This window comes from Lontra canadensis, unplaced genomic scaffold, assembly GCF_010015895.1.
Source record: "Lontra canadensis isolate GAN:19392208 unplaced genomic scaffold, GSC_riverotter_1.0 scaffold168, whole genome shotgun sequence".
In the NCBI taxonomy this organism is placed as follows: Eukaryota; Metazoa; Chordata; class Mammalia; order Carnivora; family Mustelidae; genus Lontra; species Lontra canadensis.
The window spans coordinates 2,233,255-2,256,349 of record NW_022631162.1 but is presented as its reverse complement, the minus strand read 5'-3'; the positions used below and the strand labels follow the sequence as shown (position 1 = coordinate 2,256,349).

General features: G+C 45.8%; 1 protein-coding gene across 3 annotated transcripts in view; it reads left to right on the top strand.

The window, feature by feature from the left end:
• COPA (COPI coat complex subunit alpha) overlaps positions 1-23,095 on the top strand; it is a 45,606-nt gene that overhangs the window by 9,471 nt on the left and 13,040 nt on the right. For all 3 annotated transcript variants that reach the window (XM_032845667.1, XM_032845668.1, XM_032845669.1), the window contains exons 5-17: positions 3,332-3,408; positions 4,536-4,645; positions 9,964-10,073; positions 11,421-11,520; positions 12,292-12,427; positions 12,941-13,023; positions 15,684-15,834; positions 16,778-16,844; positions 17,940-18,015; positions 20,067-20,149; positions 20,990-21,129; positions 21,679-21,764; positions 21,880-22,018. In XM_032845667.1, the coding sequence (XP_032701558.1) occupies positions 3,332-3,408; positions 4,536-4,645; positions 9,964-10,073; positions 11,421-11,520; positions 12,292-12,427; positions 12,941-13,023; positions 15,684-15,834; positions 16,778-16,844; positions 17,940-18,015; positions 20,067-20,149; positions 20,990-21,129; positions 21,679-21,764; positions 21,880-22,018 (1,358 nt within the window). The remainder of the gene's footprint in view (positions 1-3,331; positions 3,409-4,535; positions 4,646-9,963; positions 10,074-11,420; positions 11,521-12,291; positions 12,428-12,940; positions 13,024-15,683; positions 15,835-16,777; positions 16,845-17,939; positions 18,016-20,066; positions 20,150-20,989; positions 21,130-21,678; positions 21,765-21,879; positions 22,019-23,095) is intronic.

The following is a 23,095-nucleotide window of genomic DNA, read 5'->3' as shown; positions in this document are numbered from 1 at the left end:
TGTCAACATACCAACACCATTTTTCATAGAACTAGAACCGTCTTCAGATTTGTATGGAACCACAGAAGACCCCTGCATAGCCAAAGCAGTCTTCACTTAATCTTAGCCAAAAGGCCGAGAAGCGATTAGCCAAAGCAGTCTTGACAAAGACTGGAGGTATCACGATTTCAGACTTTAAGTTATATTACAGAGCAATGGTAATTAAAACAGTCTGGTACTGGCATAAAAAGAGACACAGAGATCTTTGGAACAGAATAGAGAGGCCAAAAGTAAACCCACAATTATATGGTCAATTAATCTTGGACAAATGAGGAATGAATATAAAATGGGACAGATTCTTCAAGAAATGGTGTTGGAAAAACTAGACAGCTACATGCAAAAGAATGAAACTAGACTATTTTTTTCACCATACACAAAAGTAAACTCAAAATGGATTAAAGACCTAAATATGAGACCTGAAACCATAAAAGTCCCAGAGGAGTGTTGGCATGGCTCAGTGGTTAAACGGCTGAATCTTGATCTGAGCTTAGGTCTTGATCTCATGCTGGGCATGGAGCTTACTTTAAAAAAAAAAAAAAAAAGTGCTTGAAGAGAGCGCAGGCTATAATTTCTTTGACATTGGCCCTAGCGACATTTTTTTTTTAAAGATTTTATTCATGTATTTGACACAGAAGGATCACAAGTAGGCAAAGAGGCAGGCAGAGAGAGAGGGGAAAGCAGGCTCCCTGCTGAGCAGAGCCCCAGGTGGGGCTCGATCCCAGGACCCTGAAACCATGACCTGAGCCGAAGGCAGAGACTTAACCCACTGAGCCACGTAGGCGCCCTGAGCCGTAGCAACATTTTTTAAGATAAGGTTTCCTGAGGCAAGGGAAATAAAAGCAAAAATAAACTTGGGATTACATCAAAATGAACGGCTTTTGTATAGTGAAGGACATAGTAATCAAAACTAAAAGGCAACCTGTGGAATGGGAGAAGATACTGGTAAATGACATCCGATAAAGGTTTAGTATCCAAAATGTATAAAGAACTTAAAAAACTTAATACCCAGGTGTCCCTGTGGCTCAGTCAGTTGAGCATCTGATGCTTGATCTCAACTCAAGTCTTGATCTCAGGGGTGTGAGTTCAAGCCCGGTGTTGGGCTCCATGCTGGTGGTGGAGCCTACTTTAAAAACAACAGCAACAACAAACTTAACATCCAAAACCAGATAATCCAATTTAAAAAATGGGCAGAAGACGTGAGCAGACATTTCTCCAAAGATACACAGATGGCCCGCAGACACCTGATAAGATGCTCAGCGTCACTCAGCATCAAGGAGATGCAAATCAGAGCTGCAGTGAGCTATCACCTTCCACCGGCCAGAATGGCGAAAATCAGCAACACAAGGAACCACAAGTGTTGGCGAGGATGGAGAAAGTGGAACTCTCATGCACTGTTGGTGGGAATGCAAACTGATGCAGCCACTCTGGAAAAATAATATGGAGGTTCTGCAAAAAAAAAAAAATAAAACTAGAGCTACCCTACGATCCAGTAGTCACACACTACTGGGTACTTACCCCAAAATACAGAAACACTAATTCAGATGGATACACGTACCCCATATTTATTGCCACATGAATTACAGTAGCCAAGCTATGGAAGCATCCTAGTGTCCGTTGATAGGTGAGTGGATAAAGAAGGGTGTGGAATGTTCAGTGTTAAACAGGAATAAAATCTTGACATTTACAGGGACACGGATGGAGCTAGAATATAATACTAAGCAGAATAAGTAAGAAAGACAAATACTATGTCATCTCCTTCATGTGGAATTTAAGAAATAGAACAAACGAGTGAAGGAGAAACAAAGACAGATCAAGAAACAGATTCCTAACTATAGAGAACAAGATGATGGTTACCAGAGGGGAGGCTAGGTGAAATAGGGGATGGCGATCAAAGAGTGCACTTACCATGAGGAAAAAGAAAATTCTCAGACGGCGCAGGCCTTGCTGTGAGCTCGTGGCTGGTGATGAGGCCGTCCTGCTGACACTTAGTCCTGGAGGACCTGCTTCACTTTATGAGAAATGAAGCCAAGAGTGCTTTCTGTTTGATGCCTGGAACTTCTCTCAATGCACAGAACAAAATGAAGGAAATACACTTTATTAAGGCCGTTCTCTGAGTCCTTTCATCCTAAATTTTTACCTCCAGCACTACTGGGACTTTGAGGAAATCATGTGCAGTGTTAAGACCCTGTGGTGTTTGCTTTTATTTTAAGTCTAGAATGATTGGAGGAGGAGGTGGCCAATGCGAATGGAACACTTGCTGAGTGGCCTGAGTGGTTTTAGGTACCTCTTCCATGGTTCTCCACCACGGGGGATTTTGGCCCCCAGAGGACATGGTAGTGTCTGGACACATTTTTTTTTGTCATGGCTTACGGCACAAAGGCTGCCCACATCCGGTGCATGGAATCCAGGTACGCTGCTAGACATCCTTCCACGTACAGAACAGCCCTCTTCAAAGACTCTTTCAACTCAGAAGTGTCAATAATAACCCCATTTTATGGATGGAAAAATCTGGGTTTCAGTGATGTCACGTAATTAATAGAAATATATGTGATCAATTAAAAAAAAAGGAAGACCTTTGAGAATGATAACCGCTTGACGAGATGATCTGTGAAGCAGATTGTTTTGTCCTTAGGGTAAGGGACGTGCTGAAGATCTGTCCAGAACAAGTTGCCATCCAGTTGGAAAGTTCAGAAAAAGTTTCTTTTATTTTTTTGGCTCAATAAGTAGATGTGTGCCTTGTACTTATTAAGTTCTTTGCTAAGCACTGAACAGTATTACTACTGTGAATAAGAAATACCTTCTTTTCTCAATAAACTTACAGACTCTAAAAGAACTCAATTGTTTTTCCATGTTATTTTGTGCTTTGGTTCCTGAGATGGGAATTTTTTGAGACTGGATGGTGTGACAGGAGTCAGACCATGAAACAGTGTTCTAATCCTAGAGTGAAAGAGAGAAGATCCTTTCATAGGATCTTAATTGACAGGACTAACTGTGTATAAGTAGAAATACATGTAGGCACACACATACACATAAAAGTAAGAACGATATGTATTCTTTGCTTCTCATAATCCTTTATGTCTTTGTCTGGCTTCCATTCTGAAATCTCCAGGTGAAAGTGCCGCTGTGGGAAAAGCTGGTAGAATGGTGGGGAGGAGACAGAAACTGTGGTCCCTTTGCTAGTACAACTGAGATGCCCGGCAATGGGGGGTTTCCTCCAAAAAGAGGGATGGCTACAGCGCCCGAAAAAACACATTTGTTTAGTGTTGAAACCCTTGTCTGGATTGTCTTTCAGGAATATCCCTGGATTCTGAGCGCCTCAGATGACCAGACCATCCGAGTGTGGAACTGGCAGTCTAGAACCTGTGTCTGGTAAAGCAGGAGATGGAGCCGAGAGAGAGGCTTCGTTCTGCCTAGTGTTTGCATAACGAGCTTCCCTTCAGAGCAATCCTTTCCCTTCCCTGGTGGGCCCTGCCCATTGACTAATTACTCATTGTATTTGTAAGATGCTTTTACAGATGATAAGTATAGAGGCAGTCTTGTTAGTAATGTAACAGTCTGGATTTTCTAATCACTTCTTGCCAGGGAAGGGAGGGCATCACTAGACTTTGAGAAGAAAACTTTCAGCTCGTTTTCAGTTCTGTTCCCATGAAACCCGAGTTAAGGTCTAGGCCATCATCCTGCTTTGTGTTCAGGTCTTGAGCTTTCCTGAAGCTGTAAGGACCATTGAAAATGATGCTATTTAAGAGCGATTATCCCACCAAAATCTAACTGGTAGTTTCCAGTATAAATTACTGTGACTCCATTTATTTTGACATGTGAACTTTTTTTTTTTTTTTTTAAAGATTTAATTTATTTGACAGAGAGAGAGACAGTTTGAGAGGGAACACAAGCAGAGGGACTAGGAGAGGGAAAGCAGGCCTCCCGCCAAGCAGGGACCTCGATGTGGGGCCTGATCCCAGGACGCTGGGATTATGACCTGAGCTGAAGGCAGACGCTTAACGACTGAGCCACCCAGGTGCCCCGATATGTGAACATTTTTTTTTTTTTTATTTGACAGAGAGAGATAACAAGTAGACAGAGAGGCAGGCAGAGAGAGAGAGAGAGGGAAGCAGGCTCCCCGCTGAGCAGAGAGCCCGATGCGGGACTCGATCCCAGGACCCTGAGATCATGACCTGAGCCGAAGGCAGCGGCTTAACCCACTGAGCCACCCAGGCGCCCTATGTGAACATTTTTAATAGGAGAGCGGTGCAATGTACGTCTCCTGCAATTAGTAACATTTAAATTCTGAAGCATCAGAGGAAAGAAGGGGACTATTGTTAAAAGAGCTGATGTTGCTTACTGTTACTAGTTCAAAATTGTTAGGGTGACTTGCCTTTGCCTCCAAAAAGAATACTTGGGACTGTTATCTGTTAAGTACGGACAGCGTTATTTAGTGTGTAGGAGTCTGTTGAGTCCTGCCTCTAATTTGGTATTGTCTTTCTTTTTTCTTCTTGCAGCGTGTTAACAGGACACAACCATTATGTAATGTGTGCTCAGTTTCACCCCTCAGAAGACCTGGTTGTGTCAGCCAGCCTGGACCAGACTGTGCGTGTTTGGGATATTTCTGGTGAGCTGCCCAAGTTCAGGGGACAGCCCCATCATGTCTGGCGCAAAACTGCAATTGCTTTTAAAATAGTGAGGGTAGTTGGCTTAGAACAGGAGAAGTTAGAATATTCTGTTCTCATGTAATAGCGTCTCTGCTTATGAGGGTATTAAGTCTGCTTTTGATGGTTCTTCGCGTTAGCGGATTGTTGAGGAAAGTGGCTGCTCTGGAAAGTATATTTAACCTGAAGGGAGTTTTACTTGGTAGGTGGAAGAGTTTGTAGTTAAAATTTAGATGATGCTGTATAGTGTAATATATAGAATCTGTATACCTGGGAATATCTGAGAGTCATGCCTCCCAGTGAAATAAAACAAGAGAGGACATCTTCCACCAAAATGAATTTTGGGAATAGATTAATGCAGGGAAACAAGATTCTGGAATCTTGTGGCCTCATTTAAAAATAGAAAAATCCCTCCCATTTCTTCTAATGTAGGGAGCACAGGGGAGGGTGGGATTTTTATGTCCAGGAAACCTTTCAGTGGGCAGACTTCTAGAAGTTAAAATGACCAGAAATTAAAATAGATTTATAGATTTTGGAGAGTTGGGATAATCCCTCCTTTCACAGTTTATGTATCTTGATTTGGGAGTAAGGATTTAACTGTTTGGCGCTATGTAGAGGAGACGTGAGAAGTTGCTAAGCCGAGAGCGTAAATGCGTGGAAAGGACGGCCCCTGTGAGGCGGGCAGGCCGGTCGGCCAGTAGGCTGGCTGGCTGGAAGTGCTTCTTGGATGGCTGGAACGTGGAAAAGGAACACCGGCTGCTGTGGTTCCCTGCCCAGTAAAGTCTACTTCTCACCTGCTGAATTGTCTCTCTACTTGTTGCTTTTCAGAATTCCTAGAGATTGGGGTTCTGTGGAAGGTCAGTGGCTAGAGTGCAAAACACTTGTTTCCTTCTATGAAAGGAAGGACTTGGGTCCTTGGCCTGGTTCTTTTTTGTGGCAAAGGTGTCACCCATCTAAATTGAGTGGCCCAGGTCATAGCTTTTCTCAGCTCGCTGGTGACGTGGCGGGCCGGAGCACCACAGTGCTTGCCCATTGTACGAGCCACTTAGGAACAGCAAGTCAGAGAGTTGGATTTCTGGGAGCGGCGCTCGGAATGCTGCCAGAGCAGTGGGGTAAGGTCCACGCAGCATGAAAACAGCTGGGGGAGGATGAGGGCAGAGGGAGAGCAGAACCTTTGGGTTCTTTTTTTTTTCTTTTTTTAACTTTTCAACTTTCTCATGTGTATGTATTTTGGTGTGGCAGAGATCTGAGGAGCTGGAAGCTAATACAGGTGACACAGACGCTCTTACCCATCCTTCTAGCCCCCTCCCCTTCCCAGCCACGAGAAGCGTTTTTGACAGAAACTCAGCGTATGTTACGTATTGTCTTGAACTTGGGAATGGCAGTCTGAGTCCTGTGTTATGGCAAACCGTTGTGATGACTCTCGTCTTAGAATTTCTAGAACCGTCTGCACTTCTCAGAGGGTCAGGATTAGAGAGAGGGCAGTGGCATCAGCAAGAGTGTATGGGAGATAGGCAAGTTGTGCTCTTTTCCACTGGGGCTTTTGCCATTGCAGTTTTTTGTCAGACTGATGAGGCCTTTTGAAGTACACCCAGATGTGACCAGCCTTGCCGAGAGGCGTTAACACAGGCAGTGTGAGCCTGTGCTCTCTCCTCACCGCTCGTGTCGGGGGGGCTCCTTATTTACTCTCTCAGTAACCCAGCTGTGGCTTGCCGTGGTTTTCCCTGTGCACACATTCAAAGCGCCTTCTCTGTCTCTGGGTGCAGGAGCCTCGGGGCTTGCATCCGGCTCACGCGGTTTCTGCTGCGGAGCCTCCCTTACTGAGAAGAGCGTCTCCCAGCCAGAGCTCTGTGACAGGACCGAGCGCCTCTCAGATACTTGGAGTGACTGTTTTCTCACTTCTCACGAGAATGGTCTATAGCTAATGCCATTGTAGATCATAAAGAAGTTAATTTGTTACACGCTTAAGCTTAAGGGATGCTTTGGCCGATAGGACTTCTGAGAGGGGCCTCTCCACCCCACTCTGAGAATGCCGGCCACGCCCCCACGCTGGCACAGCAGGTGCCAGTGGCATGGTATGGGGATTGAGCCCTTTCGGGTGATGGATTCTCACTGATAACCTGAAATGCCCAAAGCAAGGAATCCTTGTCTTCACTTTTGTAGGTTGAAGGTCATTTTTGCGTCAGAATTAAGGACCTTAAAACAGAGAAGAGAGAGAGTTTGACCCCAGTTGGGGTTTCTACTTGCTCTTGAATGTGTGCAGGGCATGGGTCACCGTCTAACAGTTGCGATTGCTGTACTTGTTTAGCATATGTGATACTGAGGACCTTGTGCTGACTTGCTCTACTAATGTGAATGCTCTCTTTCCCGTTTCTAAGTGTTTTTCTCTGCTTAAAACTCTCTGGACTTCCAGTAACCCCTTAATGAGAGTGAAAGGAGTTGCTTTGGTCTTTAACCAAAAGGAGCTTTGAGTTAGACTTACATTTATTCTTTCCCTTTCTGGAGATCAGCACACTCTTTTTGCCAAGTTATTTTTGCCTGGGTTCGAATAAGTCTGAACGCAGGAAGAGGAATTAGCTTTCAGGTCTTGGAGGGACCAGAGGTAGTAACTCTGAGAGAGGAAAAGTGCGTTCTGAGTCAGAGAATGAATACCCTCACATTTAAAGGACTGCGGAAAATCGTAATTGTTTGGAATGTCTACCTCTCTGAGCTTAATATACAGTAAGAAAACAGATCTTTAAAGAAAAACCTGTCTTGTTATCTGTGCTATGAGAATTCAGCCCCTTGGGGCTTACTTGACCTGAATCTTTTCTGTTAGCCTGGCAAAGTATGTTTAAAAGAGAATATATTTACAATCTAGATATAGAAGATAGGTTGTTTTTTTAGCTTGATCTTCCAAGTGACTGACAGTTAAAGTATCTTAATGTGCTTGCACCTTTGCATGTCAAGCCCATGTAATTCAGGCTTTATCTTTGAAATGACAACTAAAAAAGTATTAATTTGCTGCCAATTCCTGTCCTTATTCTTCTCTTTTTACTACTTCCCCCTGACCCCCATTGGGAAGCGTGCGTCAGCCCGGTCCAGTCTGAGAGTGAACTCCCTTCCCTCTGGATTTGAGTAGCTGCTGTAGAAATTTTCCATCTATCGTTCAGTCGTAGTGAGTGGCTTTTCAAACGCTCAAATATTTCTTCTCTTAAGTATCTTTTTCACTGCCTGTCACTATTCATCTGTCTGGTTTTGCTCTGCCCCCTTTCCTGAATCATGACAGCAAGTGCAGCAGAGGCTTGAGTTCTGTCATACGGCTTTTCCTTTTAATGTGTTTGTTGACGTTTATTGGAGGTGAAGTTCCTCACAGCTGTCTCTGTCTTCCTTGACTCTGTTTCATACACCAGACCCATTAGAAGAAGTTGACAGATCCCATTAAAGAGACAAGCGAAGGGACGCCTGGGTGGCTCAGTTGGTTAAGCGGCTGCCTTCGGCTCAGGTCATGATCCCAGCGTCCTGGGATCGAGTCCCACATCGGGCTCCTTGATCAGCAGGAGCCTGCTTCTCCATCTGCCTCTGCCTGCCACTCTGTCTGCCTGTGCTCACTCTGACAAATAAATAAATAAAATCTTAAAAAAAAAAAAAAAAAAAGAGACAAGCGAAGTAAGTGAGAAGAGACATCCCTTTGATAATGTACTTACGAAGGTTTGGAGAGTGCATTTTTGTTACAGCATCCGTTTTATTTCTCTTACTATTGACTAAGTGCTCATCTTGGACAGGGGACGAGATGATTGACGCCGTTGGGCCCTCTTAGCACCTGTCTCCCCAGTGCTGATGTCTACATGCCACTGGGAGAGAAGAGATTACATTAATATTGTAATTTTAAAACAAAGATAAATGTAATCATTAAACTTAAATGTTTATATTTTCCTACAGAGGCCAACTTTTAGGCTTAAGGTGACCTAAGTTTTATTTTCAGTGATGGCTTTTATTTTCCCCCCAATTGTGGATACTTGTTTTTTTATTTTACAAGTGCTAGTAGTTTGAATTTCCGCTTTCCCCACAAATATTTCAGAAGATAGAATTTTAGTCCCAGTTCTGTTTTCTTATTAAAGTATAATTATACCTGGTTGCCTGTCTCTAAGGTTGTTATTAGGATCAGATTATAGAACATCTGTAATCAAGTGTAAAATGTAAAATTGAGTGTTTTGAAAAATCACAAAGTGCTTTTCAAATGTAAAGTAGTTGTAAAGTATGCTAACAAGCATAGCTGCGGTTGTGTACCACAGATAGTCTTTAAAGATAGGTGTAGTTGAGCCCTGAGTTTGGGTCCTGTGTGAATAAGACTATTCTTAACCTGGTGTCTTTTTTCTGTTGTCTTCAAATTATGGGAAGTTCCAGTGAAACTAGCCTCCAGAAGATTTGTTGGCAAAGTACACATATTCAGATCTGTAACCAGCCTTTTTAAGTAAGAGCTTAAAAGGACTGACGGTTTTTATTTATTTATTTATTTATTTATAAAATTTATTTTGGTCCTAACTAGATTTTATTAGTCATGATCTGAAGGAAAGAAATTACATTGGTCCGGCCGTCTTTTTGTTGCGAGTACATTATGAGGTTCTGTTGTGCATGAGGCCATGGCAGTTGAAATTATTTTGGTCCCTGCGCAAGAGTCACATGGAAGAGTACACTTTCTGCATAGTTGTACTTGTATCCTCTCTTCCACCAAACAGCTGTTCGGTGTGTAATAGGCCTAGTTTCCTTAGCTCTCTGCAGCTGTCCCGTGGAGTGGCCAAGCAGCTTCCCGCTTGAGAAGCACGGAGCTGTGGCTTCCCCAAATGGCTTTTCTTCCAAGGTTTTTGAGATGATGGAAGAAAAGTTCCTGTAGTTGCCATAAAGTTGAAAGTGGAAATGGGAGGTTTACCGCTGCAGGCCACAGTTCAGGAACAAGACTGGGAATGAGCTCAGGGAGACAGCGCTTGGGGCGAAGCTTGCTGAGGAAGTTAGCCGGGCCAGGAGTCTGGATCGCCGTCCTCGTCCTCGGGGAGATCCCAGTAGCAGGGCTGTGAAGCGTTCAGGGAGGGAAAGAGAGGCTCATCAAAGTACGTCAGCATCGTGAACATTTTTACAGAGAGGTAGACGGGAGCTCTTGACCGACTTCAGTCTCTCCCGATTTCTTTTTCCTTTCTTTGTCGTTAACGTTAGTCTCTCCCTCCACCTTCCCGGGCCTCTGTTACTGGGCTCTCTTTGGTAACATGATTTTGTGTCTTCCATCCCACTCCTCCTGCCTTCAAAGGTCTAAGGAAAAAAAACTTGTCCCCTGGTGCAGTGGAGTCCGACGTGCGAGGAATAACCGGGGTTGATCTGTTTGGAACGACCGACGCGGTGGTCAAACACGTGCTGGAGGTACTGGTCTTCGAGGGTCGTTGGGGCTCTCGTCAGGGGAGCAGGGATAGGACGCCTCTCGCTCACTCCCTCCTGGGGCAGAGGTCTGTGTGGTGCCTGTGAAGTGCTGGGCATTGTGTGGAGGCCCTGGAGACAGAAAGTCCGGGAGCCGGGAGAGGTGAAGCCTCTGTGGCCCCTGAGGGAGAGTCACGTCACCTCCTAAGCCCAGCGGGGAGGGAGGGAGAAAGTGGCGTCTCCGTTGCATCCCAAAGCAGAGTCCGTTCGCACGCCTCTCGAGAGAGGAGGGAGTGGGGTGGGGGTTGTGATGTGATCAGAGTTAGTAAGGACCAGCCGTGGGTGAGTAATTTGTGTGCGTGGTGAGGAGACAGAAGAGCATTAGAGAAAGAAACTAGCTTTTTCAAAACATCTAATTTAATCCTCACAGCTCTCCTCCGAGGCAGATATCGGTAACTTCATTTACAGATGAAAAAAATTGAGACATGGAGAAATTGGGCAGTTTACCAAAATTCACATGTATCTAGTAAATGGAAGAACTAGGATTTGAACTTGGGTCGGATTCTAAAACCCAGGGGATTTACGCCACAGCATTAAGTCTCTGTAAAACACTGCTGATCGGAGACTACCTTATCTGCTGTCCTGTTGCAGTACTGAGTACAGCTAAGTACAAGATGTCTGAAAATGAGCAGTTCTCAAGCTTTGTGGTGTGAGAATCTCTGTATACCCTTCAGACTTACTGAGGACCCCAAAGAGTTCATGTTAACGTGGTTTATATCTTTCAGTTTTTACCATATCTGTAATTAAAAGTAAGAACTTTTTAAAACAAAGTACATAAGCACACATTCCGTTAGCCATCAAAGCAATGACATCATGTCACGTAGCCTCTGGAAAACATCCTCAGGAGAGAGTGAAAGTGAAAAAGGCAAATAATGGCTTAACGTTATTACAAAAATAGTTTTGGCCTCATGAGTTTCCTAAGAGTTGGGACTCACCCGAGAGTTTCCCGACCACATTTCCTCCAGTTATAAAATTGGTTTTTATTCTTGTGAGGCTAATAATTAGTTGGGGAAATAACATATAAATAACAAAACAAGACAGTGTATCACAAATGCAAGTGATACTGACTTTGGGGGTAGAAGGATTTGGGAATTGCAGAGACAACTTGGGTATAGTATTGGGTGGGTTGGTACTAACTCTCATGTTCGTATTTTAGACTGCCGTAATCCCTTGACTCTTCTCTGGAAGAGTAAAAATCAGAGATGTTTTTGATAACCACCCGGTGGCGCTTTAGTTGGCTTTCAGTGATGGTTACAAAGCCGCTGTAGAAGAACCACTTCTTTTTTTCCACAGGGTCATGATCGTGGAGTAAACTGGGCTGCCTTCCACCCCACCATGCCCCTTATCGTCTCTGGGGCAGACGACCGACAAGTGAAGATCTGGCGCATGAACGGTGAGTAGGCCAGGGACACTGTCACTGGGTCTGAAGAGCCGGCTGCCGGCCAACAAGGTGAAGGAGCCAGGTCTTCTGGACTTAGTCACCCATTTTCCTGCCTTGGGTTCTTAACGCTAACCCTAGGAGCATAGAACTTGTCCCATTCTTTTTTTTCCTGTTTTGAGGTATCCTAATTTTGAGGATTCCTTTTTTTTTTTTTTTTTTTTGAGATTCTATTTAAATAATTTGGCAGAGAGAGAGGGAACACAAGCAGGGCAAGTGGGAGAGGGAGAAGCAGGCTCCCCACTGAGCAGGGAGCCCGATTCGGGGCTCGATCCCAGGATCCTGGGATCATGACCTGAGCCGAAGGCAGATGCTTAACGACTGAGCCACCCAGGCGCCCCATGATTTTGAGGATTCTGAACATAGTTAAGAGTAAACATTCAAAAAATATTTATTGAGTACCTGCTTTGTAGTAATTTGTTCGAGACTCTGGAGATACAGTGGTGACTAAAAGCTATGGAGCCTGCATATATTCTTCCATGAGAGCTAGTGACAAAACAGGGTAAGAAGATAATGATGGAGAAGAGGTGCTGTCATTGATGGTTGGGTCTGGATGGAAGAAGAAACATAGAGATTCAGAGGCTTAAATGGCAAAATAGCCCTGTCAGAGAGAAGTTGCTTGTGTAGTATTTTGGAGTAGCTCCTAGCATTTGGTCAGAGATGCCATAATTTTAAGTCCTGAACTTGTAGAGAGTTGTGATGATCTAATTCTCTCTGGTCCTTCAGAGTCAAAGGCATGGGAGGTTGACACCTGCCGCGGTCATTACAACAACGTTTCTTGTGCCGTCTTCCATCCTCGCCAAGAGCTGATCCTCAGCAATTCGGAGGACAAGAGTATCCGAGTCTGGGATATGTCCAAGCGGTACGGGGGATGTGATGACGTGTGACCCAAGCCAGGGGAAAGCCCCTCCTGCCTCTCATTCTTTCTCCTGAAAGGCAGATTAGACTGCTTCTGTGCGTCTCTCCCATCTTCAGCACATGGAGAAGTCTGACCCGATGTTTTCAAGGGGCCTAGAGATCAGCCCGCATTTACAGATCTCCTGTCAAATACAACTTTCACATGCATTCTTTTCTCCTCCAAATTTAAGCATGTTCTTCAGTAGTTAAAGAAATGTGGAATTGAAGGTAATATACTAGGAAATCGTGATGAATAAGGGGAAGTTGAAATACCAAAATATTAGGGTCAGTGAGGTTTCCTCTTCTCTTGGTAGAATTTATCAAGACTCCCCTTACTTAGTATGTGCAACATGCTGTCCCTCATTTAATCTTTAAACTGTGTGCTGGCTTACACTCAGTGCTCAGTGCTCTTGTATGTGATAAGCTGAAGATTACTTGGAAATTAATATTTTCTTTTGTGTATCCTTTGCTTTCCTAGGACTGGGGTTCAGACCTTCCGTAGAGACCATGATCGTTTCTGGGTCCTAGCTGCCCACCCCAATCTGAACCTCTTTGCAGCAGGTAAGGGCCATTTCTTCTCTTTTTCTCTTGTTTAAGTTGCACGTCTGTTAAGACATGAGAGTGAATCTCTATCAGCTTTCTCGCCGGTTGATGAGTGGCAGGGTGGTGGGGAGAGCTAGGGTTCTCAGAGCTGTGCAGTTGAAGCTTCTCTCCTTTGCTCCCCCTTACCTTCCTGGAAAACTGTTTGTTCGGGGTTGGTTCTCCACCCAGATCCATTTGACAAGAAAGCCCCTTCCCTTTGATCAGTTAGGAAGCTAATGGTGGATACTCAGGGTTGCCAGTCAGAAGAACTGAGGAGCTGAGAGGCTGAGTTTCCGTCATCCGTGTAGCAGATGCGTGCTGCGCGCCAGGCCGTCGTCTGGGTGCTGCTGTGAGTGCAGTGTCCCCGACCCTGGGGAACCCTTATTTGTAGTGAGGGGCGGAGGGACCGTAAAACAAGTATATAAAACAGCACGTGGAAGATGCTTTGAAGAAAAGCAAAAGGAAGGGGTGTGGGGAGGGACACGTGGACACTGCTGCTTTGTGTTGGGTGTGGAGGACAGTGAGGGATGACACACACACTGATGGTGCTGGGAGGGCTGCTGGGCACCTGTGAGTGGCATCAGAGGTCAGGAAGGGCACAGCGAGTAGGGGCTGAGTCATGGGAGGGAAGGGCAGGTCCGGCTGTGCTCTGCCTTGCAGGCCAGGGTTAGAGTCCAGATTTTTTTTTTTTTTTAAAGATTTTTATTTATGTATTTTATGTATTTGACAGAGGCAGCAAGAGAGGAAACACAAGCAGGGGGAGTAGGAGAGGGAGAAGCAGGTTTCCCACTGAGCAGGGAGCCCAGTACGGGGCTCGATCCCAGGACCCTGAAATCAGTTGTGCTGAAGGCATACGCTTAACGACGGAGCCACCCAGGTGCCCCAGAGTCCAGATTTTACTCTGAATGGGCGGAGAGCCGTTGGAAGGTGCCTGTTAGGGAAGTGAATGATCTGGTTTACGTGTAGAGAGCTGACCAGGAGGACAAAGGTCAGAGGTTTCTCTGAGAGGTGGTTGATGCTAGTAGGGAAAAAAGCAAAAGATTTTTTAAAACAACTAAAAAGGCTTTTTGAATTAGCGTCCCTGTTCAGCAAAACCTCTTATGTTCTTGCTGTGTGCTAGGGACGGGGGAAGGATGGAAATGATTTTAATTTCTCTCTTCAGGAAGCTGGTGGTGTTGGGAGCCAGTGGACTTAGACAGTTACAGTGCAGGGTGTTAAGTGCTGGGGGTTCAGCGTAGTGGACATACTATGTCCTGTTTCAGGGGAACATCGGAGTGATTTGGTATCTTTATGTATTACAAGATGATCCTCAGGATTCAGTCTACTTACCGTCTGTCACCACACGAAGTTACAGTGTCGTTGACTGTTTTCCTGACGCGATGCATCTGTCCCCAGGACTTACTTATTTTGTAACTGGATATTTATACTCTTAATTCCCTTTACGTATTTTGATCGCTCTCCACTGCCTCCAGCCTCTGGGAACTACCAGTTTGTTCTCTGTATCCGCAGTCTGTTTCCACTGTGGTGGTGATGGTGGTCATTTTTGTTTGTTTTGTTTGTTGGATTCCACATACAAGCGAGATCTTAGAGTTTTTGTCATTCTATGTCTGTCTTATTTCACTTAGCATAATTCTTAAGTCCATTTATGTTGTTATGAATGGCACGATTCCATTCTTTGTGGCCTAGTAGTATGCTTGTGTGTGTGTAACACGTCTTCTTTCCCCATGTATCGGTGCATATGTGTGTTGCTTCCGTATCTTGGCTACTACAGATAATGTTGCAGTGGATGTGGAGGTGCATATCTCTCTTCAAATTGGTGTTTCCATTTTCTTCAGATAGATACCCACTAGTGGAATTGCTGAATCATACGGTATTGGTATTTTTAAGTTTTTGAAGCACTCCATACTGTTTTTTATAGTGGCTGCAACCAATTTACATTTCCACCAGCAGTGCACAAGGGTTCTCTTTTTTCTCCACATCCCCACCAGCATGAGCTATCTCTTGTCTTTCTGGTACTAGCTGCCCAGATAGGAATGAGCTGATACCTCATTATGGTTTTGATTTGCATTTCCCTGATGATCAGTGGTGTTGAGCATCTTTTTATGTGTCTGTTGGCCATTGCTGTGTCTTCTAGAAATGTCTCTTCAAGTTCTCTGCCCATTTTTTAATTGGGTTGTTTGTGTGTGGTTTTCTTTTTTTATATTGGGTTGTGTTCTTCAGATATTTTGGATATTAACCCCTTATTAGATAATGTGATTCACAAGTATTTTCTCCCATTCCATAGGTTGCCCTTTCATCCTTTTCATCTTGTTGATGATTTCCTTTGCTGTGCTGTAGCCTTTTAGTGATGGAATTCCGTGTGTTTATTTTAGCTATAATGGAACGTTGTACGAAGTGTTGGGAGAACACAGAGGAGGGTTTGTCAGATGTGATGGTGTGATACAGAAGATTAGGAAAGGTTTCACAGAAATTTATTTGAATAAAGATTCTAAGAACTGTGACAGCTTAGACAAATAAAGGATGCATTTAGGTATCTTGGCTTTTAGCACGCACATGCAGTCCTTATCCTTGTGTATCTTCTGCTTCCAGCTGGCTTTCTTGCCTACAGCTAATTCTTTCATCTTCTCCCTGTGCCCCAGGCCATGACGGTGGCATGATTGTGTTTAAACTGGAGCGGGAACGGCCAGCCTATGCTGTTCATGGCAATATGCTACATTATGTCAAGGACCGATTCTTGCGTCAGTTGGATTTCAACAGCTCCAAAGACGTAGCCGTGATGCAGTTGCGGAGGTAAGTCCAACCCGTTCTTCCCCCAGGCCCTCTGTGTCACTGGAGGTGATGCCCACACCGGACTCTGCTCCCAACAACATTTTGGATCTCAGCGCCTCTCACTGATTGAATCCCTGTTGGGGAGCCTACTCAGCTGAAACCCCAAGAGCGTGGCAGGCAAGGAAGGTGCCAAGAGGAGAGTGGGGGGTCTCCCTAAGGAGAATGCTAGTGACCCTGTGCGGAGGAGACCGTAATGGCCACATTCCGCCAGGTCTCCTGCAAATCAGTCTCCTGAGGCAGAGCAGCCCAACTTGGTGACAGGCCTTTTTGCCTCTGTTTGGCATTTCTGTAACTTTCCTTTGCTTTCCAGCAAAGTGCACACATCTCTAAACTAGAATATATGGCTCTGGAAGCTCTTAACTCTGAAGATAGGATAACCTCTGGGATGTCTGGCAAAAAGAACTGTCCTCTTGGAAAGCCAGCTGCATCAGCATGCTGAAACATTCATGGTGGCAAACTCTGGCATGAGGGTTTGATAGCCACCCTCCAGCGTTACTACAGTAAAAAGATGGGTTTATGTGAATGCTCCGAGGGACAGGAAAAATTAGCCAGAGACAGAGCACATCATGTTACTCTGTGTGTCCCCTGCAGTTATGTGTAGGAATGTGTACCCAAGAAGACCCCCGTCCTGCTCACTACAGTGCGTGCTAACCTGCCTTCCTTTGGATAGCTGGGCTTGTACTAGGGTTTGTCTTTTTTAAAACTGTTTGTCAAAGCTGATTTAGGGATGTCCCCAAGCCTTAAAGGAAGGAAGAGAGTAGATGCAATATTGATTTTTATTCCTGATTATAAAAGTGATGAGTATATGTATACAGACTAGATAAGTAGGAGGCGTGGGAGTAATTCCGTTCTTCCGTCCTGATTCCTCTTCCGTATTTTCTCTTTTTTCCATGTATAACTCCAGTGGTTCCAAGTTTCCGGTGTTCAACATGTCATACAATCCAGCAGAAAATGCAGTCCTACTGTGTACGGTACGTGACCCATGGAGTCGTCCTAGGACTTTCCCATTTCCCATAGGTCTCTTTCTCATGCCCTTAGGAAACCTCCGGTGGCTCCTTAGAAGCTATGTAATGGTCATTTAAGGGCGCTAATGTAGTAAACAGGCTCAAACCAGGTCTGCTTCAGTGATCACAAACATGTTAGGGTTTGTGAACTTCCTTTGCGTAAGGATGATGGTCTCTAAACTGAACGGACCGTCGAGATGAATGCCCCAGGTCACTATATCCTGTGTGGAGAGAGGATTCTCTGATTCCTCCATGTGGGTAAAAATTGTGGCGCTGACTTGAAGGGGGGTTCCTGTCAGTGGAGTTGCTTTCAGCATCAGCCAGTACCCCCTGTGTTTCTTGCCTTATAACTTGGGGGGAAAAGAAGTGACATTCTAGTATTAGTGTCCTTTTCGCCAAGTTAAAAAGAATGAAAACCTGTCTTTGGCCATATGACTTTGAGTGTCTAATCTGGTCCTTGTTCAGTATCTAAGAACGTTTTTCCCCTGACAGTTGTCTTCACTCTCTTTCCTCTGATTTTTTTTTCCTTTTTTCCCTTTGAACAGACGTTAAAGGGGATAAGTGTATGCAGGTAGAGCAGCCAGACTAGTGGTTTGGTTCGTTAATTTTTTTTTTTTTTAAAGATTTTATTTATTGATTTGACAGAGAGAGATCACAAGTAGGCAGAGAGGCAGGCAGAGAGAGAGAGAGGGAAGCAGGCTCCCTGCTGAGCAGAGAGCCCGATGCGGGACCCTGAGATCATGACCTGAGCCGAAGGCAGCGGCTTAACCCACTGAGCCACCCAGGCACCCGGTTCGTTAATTTTTTGAGCAAAGAGCAATCCCTGCTACGTTTCAAATACTACCTGCATCTTCGGAGATTACAAAATATACAGTGCCGTGAATTCTGACTTCTTGGGCAGTGAGCCTGAGAATTTTTAGTGTAGAAACCTTCCCTTGCCCTCTGCCTGGAGGGTGAGGAAGGGATAGCTTCAGATTCTTGTGTGCACGGTGTTCTCTGTCTGAAGAAGCTGCTGCCTTGCGTTCTCTCACTCGCGATCTGACCTCTTTCTGTCCTCTGCAGAGGGCCAGCAATTTAGAGAACAGTACCTACGACCTGTACACCATCCCCAAGGATGCGGACTCCCAGAATCCCGACGGTAGGTGCTTCCTGTGTCTGCCAGCTTGCGCACAGTGCTCCTCGCCCGCGCCGTCCGCCCCTTCAGGGTTTTCACGTCCCATCCCCAGGCTGCGGCCACATCACTCAAGGCTGTTGGCATGGGCCGCTGACAGTTGCATCAGAGGCGACCATGGTGTGAAATATTCATGTCCCTCCTCCATTTTATTACTCCAGCTAGATATATATATTTTATAATTTGGTTATTAGAAACTCTCCATTTTCTCTTTCGGCACAGCATGTTATCCTAGTTTATTGTCAGCTGATATGATTTTCACCCCAGTAGTTTCATTTATTTAAGAATGTGGTTCCAATCTTGCCGGGTCTCATCCTGCGACTGGGATTTGTGCTTTCCCATCCACATCCAGATCCGATCGGCTTCCTTTTGCATGTCAAAGAGATGAGGCTGCTCCCAGCGCCACACCCCACCAGGGACCCCAGGATCCAGCTGAGACCCTGTCTCCCTCTTCCATCACTCCCACCCCTGTTGAGTCTTCCCTGTTAGAATTTGTGGACCGCCTTCCCGGACCGCCTTCTCGGAAGCTCCTGCCCTCTGCTTCCTCCCCTTGCTCTACAGAGGGCTTGTCCTGGGGTCCCCACCTTACTAGTACGCTTTCATGACCCTTCAGACTCCATCAGCAGACTGCGAGAAACCATTTTGCTAGCCCTGGCCTTGTTATGGGTGCTGCTGTGTTGTTAGTGTTGCTAATACGAATCACTGTTGTTTTTTAAAAGTGTGGTCCTAGTGAGAGGAGAGGAAGCCTGTATGTCTTTGGCACCCATAAATCAGTCTTCCCTATAAATGAAACAGTGAAACCATTTTTGACCATATTTTATGACTGTGTCCCTCTCTACCCACCCCCTTGTTCTTTTGCCCCATCTGTTTACAATTAATAGCATTTAAAATACCTTAGTTTTGTTTTGTTTTAAAGATTTTATTTATTTAACACAGAGAGAGAGACACACAGGGAGAGAGGGAACACAGGCAGGGGGAATGGGAGAGGGAGAAGCAGGCTTCCTGCTGAGCAGGGAGCCTAATGTGGGGCTCCATCCCAGAACCCTGGGATCATGACCTGAACCAAAGGCAGATGCTTAACTACTGAGCCACCCAGGCGCTCTGACCTCAGTTTTGTTTTACTACCACTCTTGTTTTCTCCTTTGGAGGGAGAGAATAATCAGTAAAGGAGTACAGTGCAGCCTGGTGACAGGCAGTGGAGAGGAAGAGGAAGAGAAAGCAAAGGCTTGATAAGCGTGGCTCCCCGTCCTGGAGGGTGGGGGTGTTGGCTGTGATACGAGTTGCCCGTCACCCACAGGTGCCAGAGAACTACAGAGCAAGGCTAGCCAGCCGTTCTGTCCACTTTTCTGCTGATGCTAATAGATAAAAGTGTTTCAGGGCAGCCTTCTGCCTGTGACCCTGGGAGTGTTTCTGGGAGTGGAGAGCCCATTCAGAATTCTAATCAGCCAGTGAAATGTTGGGGAACCGAGGAACATTTAGAACTTCTTCAGGGTAATTAGAATGATTGACATTTATGGAACAGCTTGGTGCTAACTACTGCCCGGAACAGAACTCCTCGGCCTGTCAAGATTTCCTTGGGAGCGCCCTGCCCCACCCTGCTCTACCCCGAGGTCTGCATTTGCATGTTAAAAGCAGCAGAACAGCTGCGTCCTGGGGAGGGGGCTCTGTGGAGACAGGAGGTCCTAGATGCTGCTTGGCCAGCTAGGCCCTGCTCGTTAGTTTGATGGAGTGTGCTGTCTCCCAAGATGGGCAGTCCTCCTGCCAGTGCACGGTGTTGGCCGAAATGCAGCTACTTGGCCTACAGAAAAGAGGCTTGGCAGGGTGTAGGTTGGAGTTTGGAGAGGACTGGTGGGGAAAAGTCACTGACGATAGCCCCGGGTTACGGCTGAATTAGTTAGGAAGCAGCTGAACTGGCAAAGCCAACACGGCCGCCAGCATGACTGGCAGCTCGGTGGCACCTGACTCCGTCACCTGCCAGGGGCTCACCACACGCTCCCGCCCTTTGCTTTTGTTCTCAGCTCCAGAAGGGAAACGATCCTCAGGCCTGACAGCCGTTTGGGTTGCTAGAAATCGGTTTGCTGTCCTAGATCGGATGCATTCGGTGAGTGAAGCGTAAAACGGGAAACTGATTTGGGCGTTGTCGCTGCAGCAGTTTGTGTACTGCTTGAAGAAAGAGTGCGTTTCTCTCTGCTCACTGCCCGGGGAATTGGGATCACTGAGCAGATACCCCAGGCCCCTTGGGAAGCACAGAAACCTGAAAATTGACTTGATTGGATTGATGACCCCTGTGGGTCTGAGCTTGAGAACCAGCCTCATGCCACTCTTGACAATACAGAAGCAAAAAAACAAATTTGAAATAGGTGGACTGCGCGAGGAGTACATCCTCCCCCCACACCCCCGCTGGTACGGAGAATGTAAGACAGACAAAGCCCAAGAAAATATGTGACAAAAATTTAAGCCCCAGAAGTTTCCTTTCGTTGAGGGAGGACGTCACACTTGAGTTGGATTTCTCAGGATGTTTCAGTTGGGGAAAAAAACCAAAAGCTTTCAAAGCCCCTGGACAGGGTCAGGCTTGGAGCGGGCTGTATGGAGGGGTAGCTGGCTTGGACAGGAACAACCCAGATTTGATTTCTGGGAGCTAAGGAACTCTTGCCCGAGGCACATGGTCAACTGTCCACGAACACCCATTCCTTTTTCTTTTTTTTTTTTTTTTTAAGATTTTATTTATGTATTTGACAGAGAGATCACAAGTAGGCAGAGAGGCAGGCAAAGAGAGAGGAGGAAGCAGGCTCCCTGCGGAGCAGAGAGCCCGATGTGGGGCTCGATCCCAGGACCCTGGGACCATGACCGGAGCCAAAGGCAGAGGCTTAACACACTGAGCCTTCCAGGCGCCCCAGCGAACACCCATTTCTGATCACCCCACCTGTGCTCATTATTTCAGCTTCTGATCAAGAATCTGAAGAATGAGATCACCAAAAAGGTACAGGTGCCCAACTGCGATGAGATCTTCTATGCCGGCACAGGCAACCTCCTGCTTCGAGATGCCGAATCCATCACGCTCTTTGACGTTCAGCAGAAGCGGTAACATGTCAGCCGCCCCGAAGTAGACAGGCTTGTAGTGGGTGAGAGTGGACCTCTGCAGTGGGAACTTTTCTCCCAGTGAGTTTGCCTCAGGCATGGCCACTTTTGTGCTAGAACTCCAAGACTCTTTCTGGCCACTTTTCCCTCTGGGGTCACTTTCCATCCTCTCCATACTGGCATTTCAAGGAGGGGCTTCCTCACCGGTTTTTGGAGCACTTTCCCGAATGAGGAATGTTTCTGGGACTTAGAAGTGTGGGCATGTAGGGATGAACAGCACAGTTCTTGTGATGAGAGGATCTTACCGTCCACTGGTGAGATCAGACATACACGAATCCCTAATAGCACGTGTGAGTGGGGGCAGGGAGTTGAGGGAGGAGAGCGAGTACGCTGTGAGCCAACATGTTTCAGTTGCTCAGCTACAATACAGGGCATTTATTCGGTGTTATTTTAAAAACTGGGGCTTCTAATAATTTGGAGATGAGAAGGATGTCGGTCTTAACCTGGGACGAGGGAGTCAGGTCCCCTCATGTTCACCTTTCTCTGTCCCAGGACTCTGGCCTCGGTGAAGATTTCTAAGGTGAAATATGTTATCTGGTCAGCAGACATGTCCCACGTAGCGCTACTGGCCAAACATGGTAAGTCTTCATTATATCCGCCCTGATTTAGAGACCAGCCCCTCCCTCCCCACCCCTGCCAGTCTGCTGCACTCACCCTGTCCAGCAGAGCACTCATGCCCTTTGCCTCTTACAGCCATTGTCATCTGTAACCGCAAACTGGAGGCTCTGTGTAACATTCATGAGAACATTCGCGTCAAGAGTGGGGCCTGGGATGAGAGTGGGGTCTTTATCTATACCACAAGCAACCACATCAAATATGCCGTCACCACTGGGTAAGTGAGTTATCTGACACCCAGAGTGGGAGAAGGTAGCTCTTGAAATCACTGTCCTGTCTCAAGGGATGTCACTGAGTCCTCCTTGAACTTTCTTCGTGGGAAATCTTTGTCGGGCACATACGTGCTAGGCACATCTCAGCATTCTTTTTCAATTACCAAATCGGGACACATGACTCAAGTAAAGAAACATGCACGGTGTCTGTATAGAGAGGAGAGCAGATTGTCACATCGTGGACATCTGTGTCCCTGCCACCCAGGTCAGGAGCTAGAGCAGTGCTTCAGCTCTGCTCTTGGCCATGGTCACAACCACCTTCACTTCCACACAGATCACACTATTCGGATTTCTGCAGACATTCCGTCCTAGCTGTGCTTTTGTAATTTTACTGCCCGCTGTGTGTCTTAAAATAGAATGTTTTAATTTTGCCTGGTTTTGAACTTCATGTGAATCATGCTGAACATACTGTCTCATGTCTTGCTTATTTTGCTCAATATTTTGTTTCTAAGCTGCCTCCATGTTGTAGCTGTAATTTATTTATCTTCATTGGTGTGTAATATGCTGTTATGTGACTATACCACGGTTTTCCAGTTCTACTGTAGAGGGGTATTTGAGTGATTTCTAGGATTTGGTTACCGTGATGAACAGTGTTCTCTTAGACGTTCTTCTACATGTGTTCTCGTGCAAATGCAGGTAACGTTTCTCTAGAGTGTCTACCCAGAGCCAAATTTTTGGATCATAGAGCTTGTGTATCTTCACGGTTACTAGGTAATGTGAAACTGCTCTCCCGAGTGGCTGCACCAATTTGCACGACCACCAGTGTGGTAGAAAAGCTTCCCTGCTGGTCATCCTGGCCAGCACTTGCCTTTGCCAGACTTCTCTCTGTCTGGTGGGTGCAGTGGCATTGCATTGTTATTTTACTTTGCTACTCTCTGATTCCTAACGATTAAGCAACTTCTCAGTTGACCGTCCACTGGGATTTCCTCTTCTATGAGTTCCGTTCAGGCCTTTTATCCATTTTTTTTTTTTTTTAAGATTTTATTTATTTATTCGACAGAGATCACAAGTAGACAGAGAGG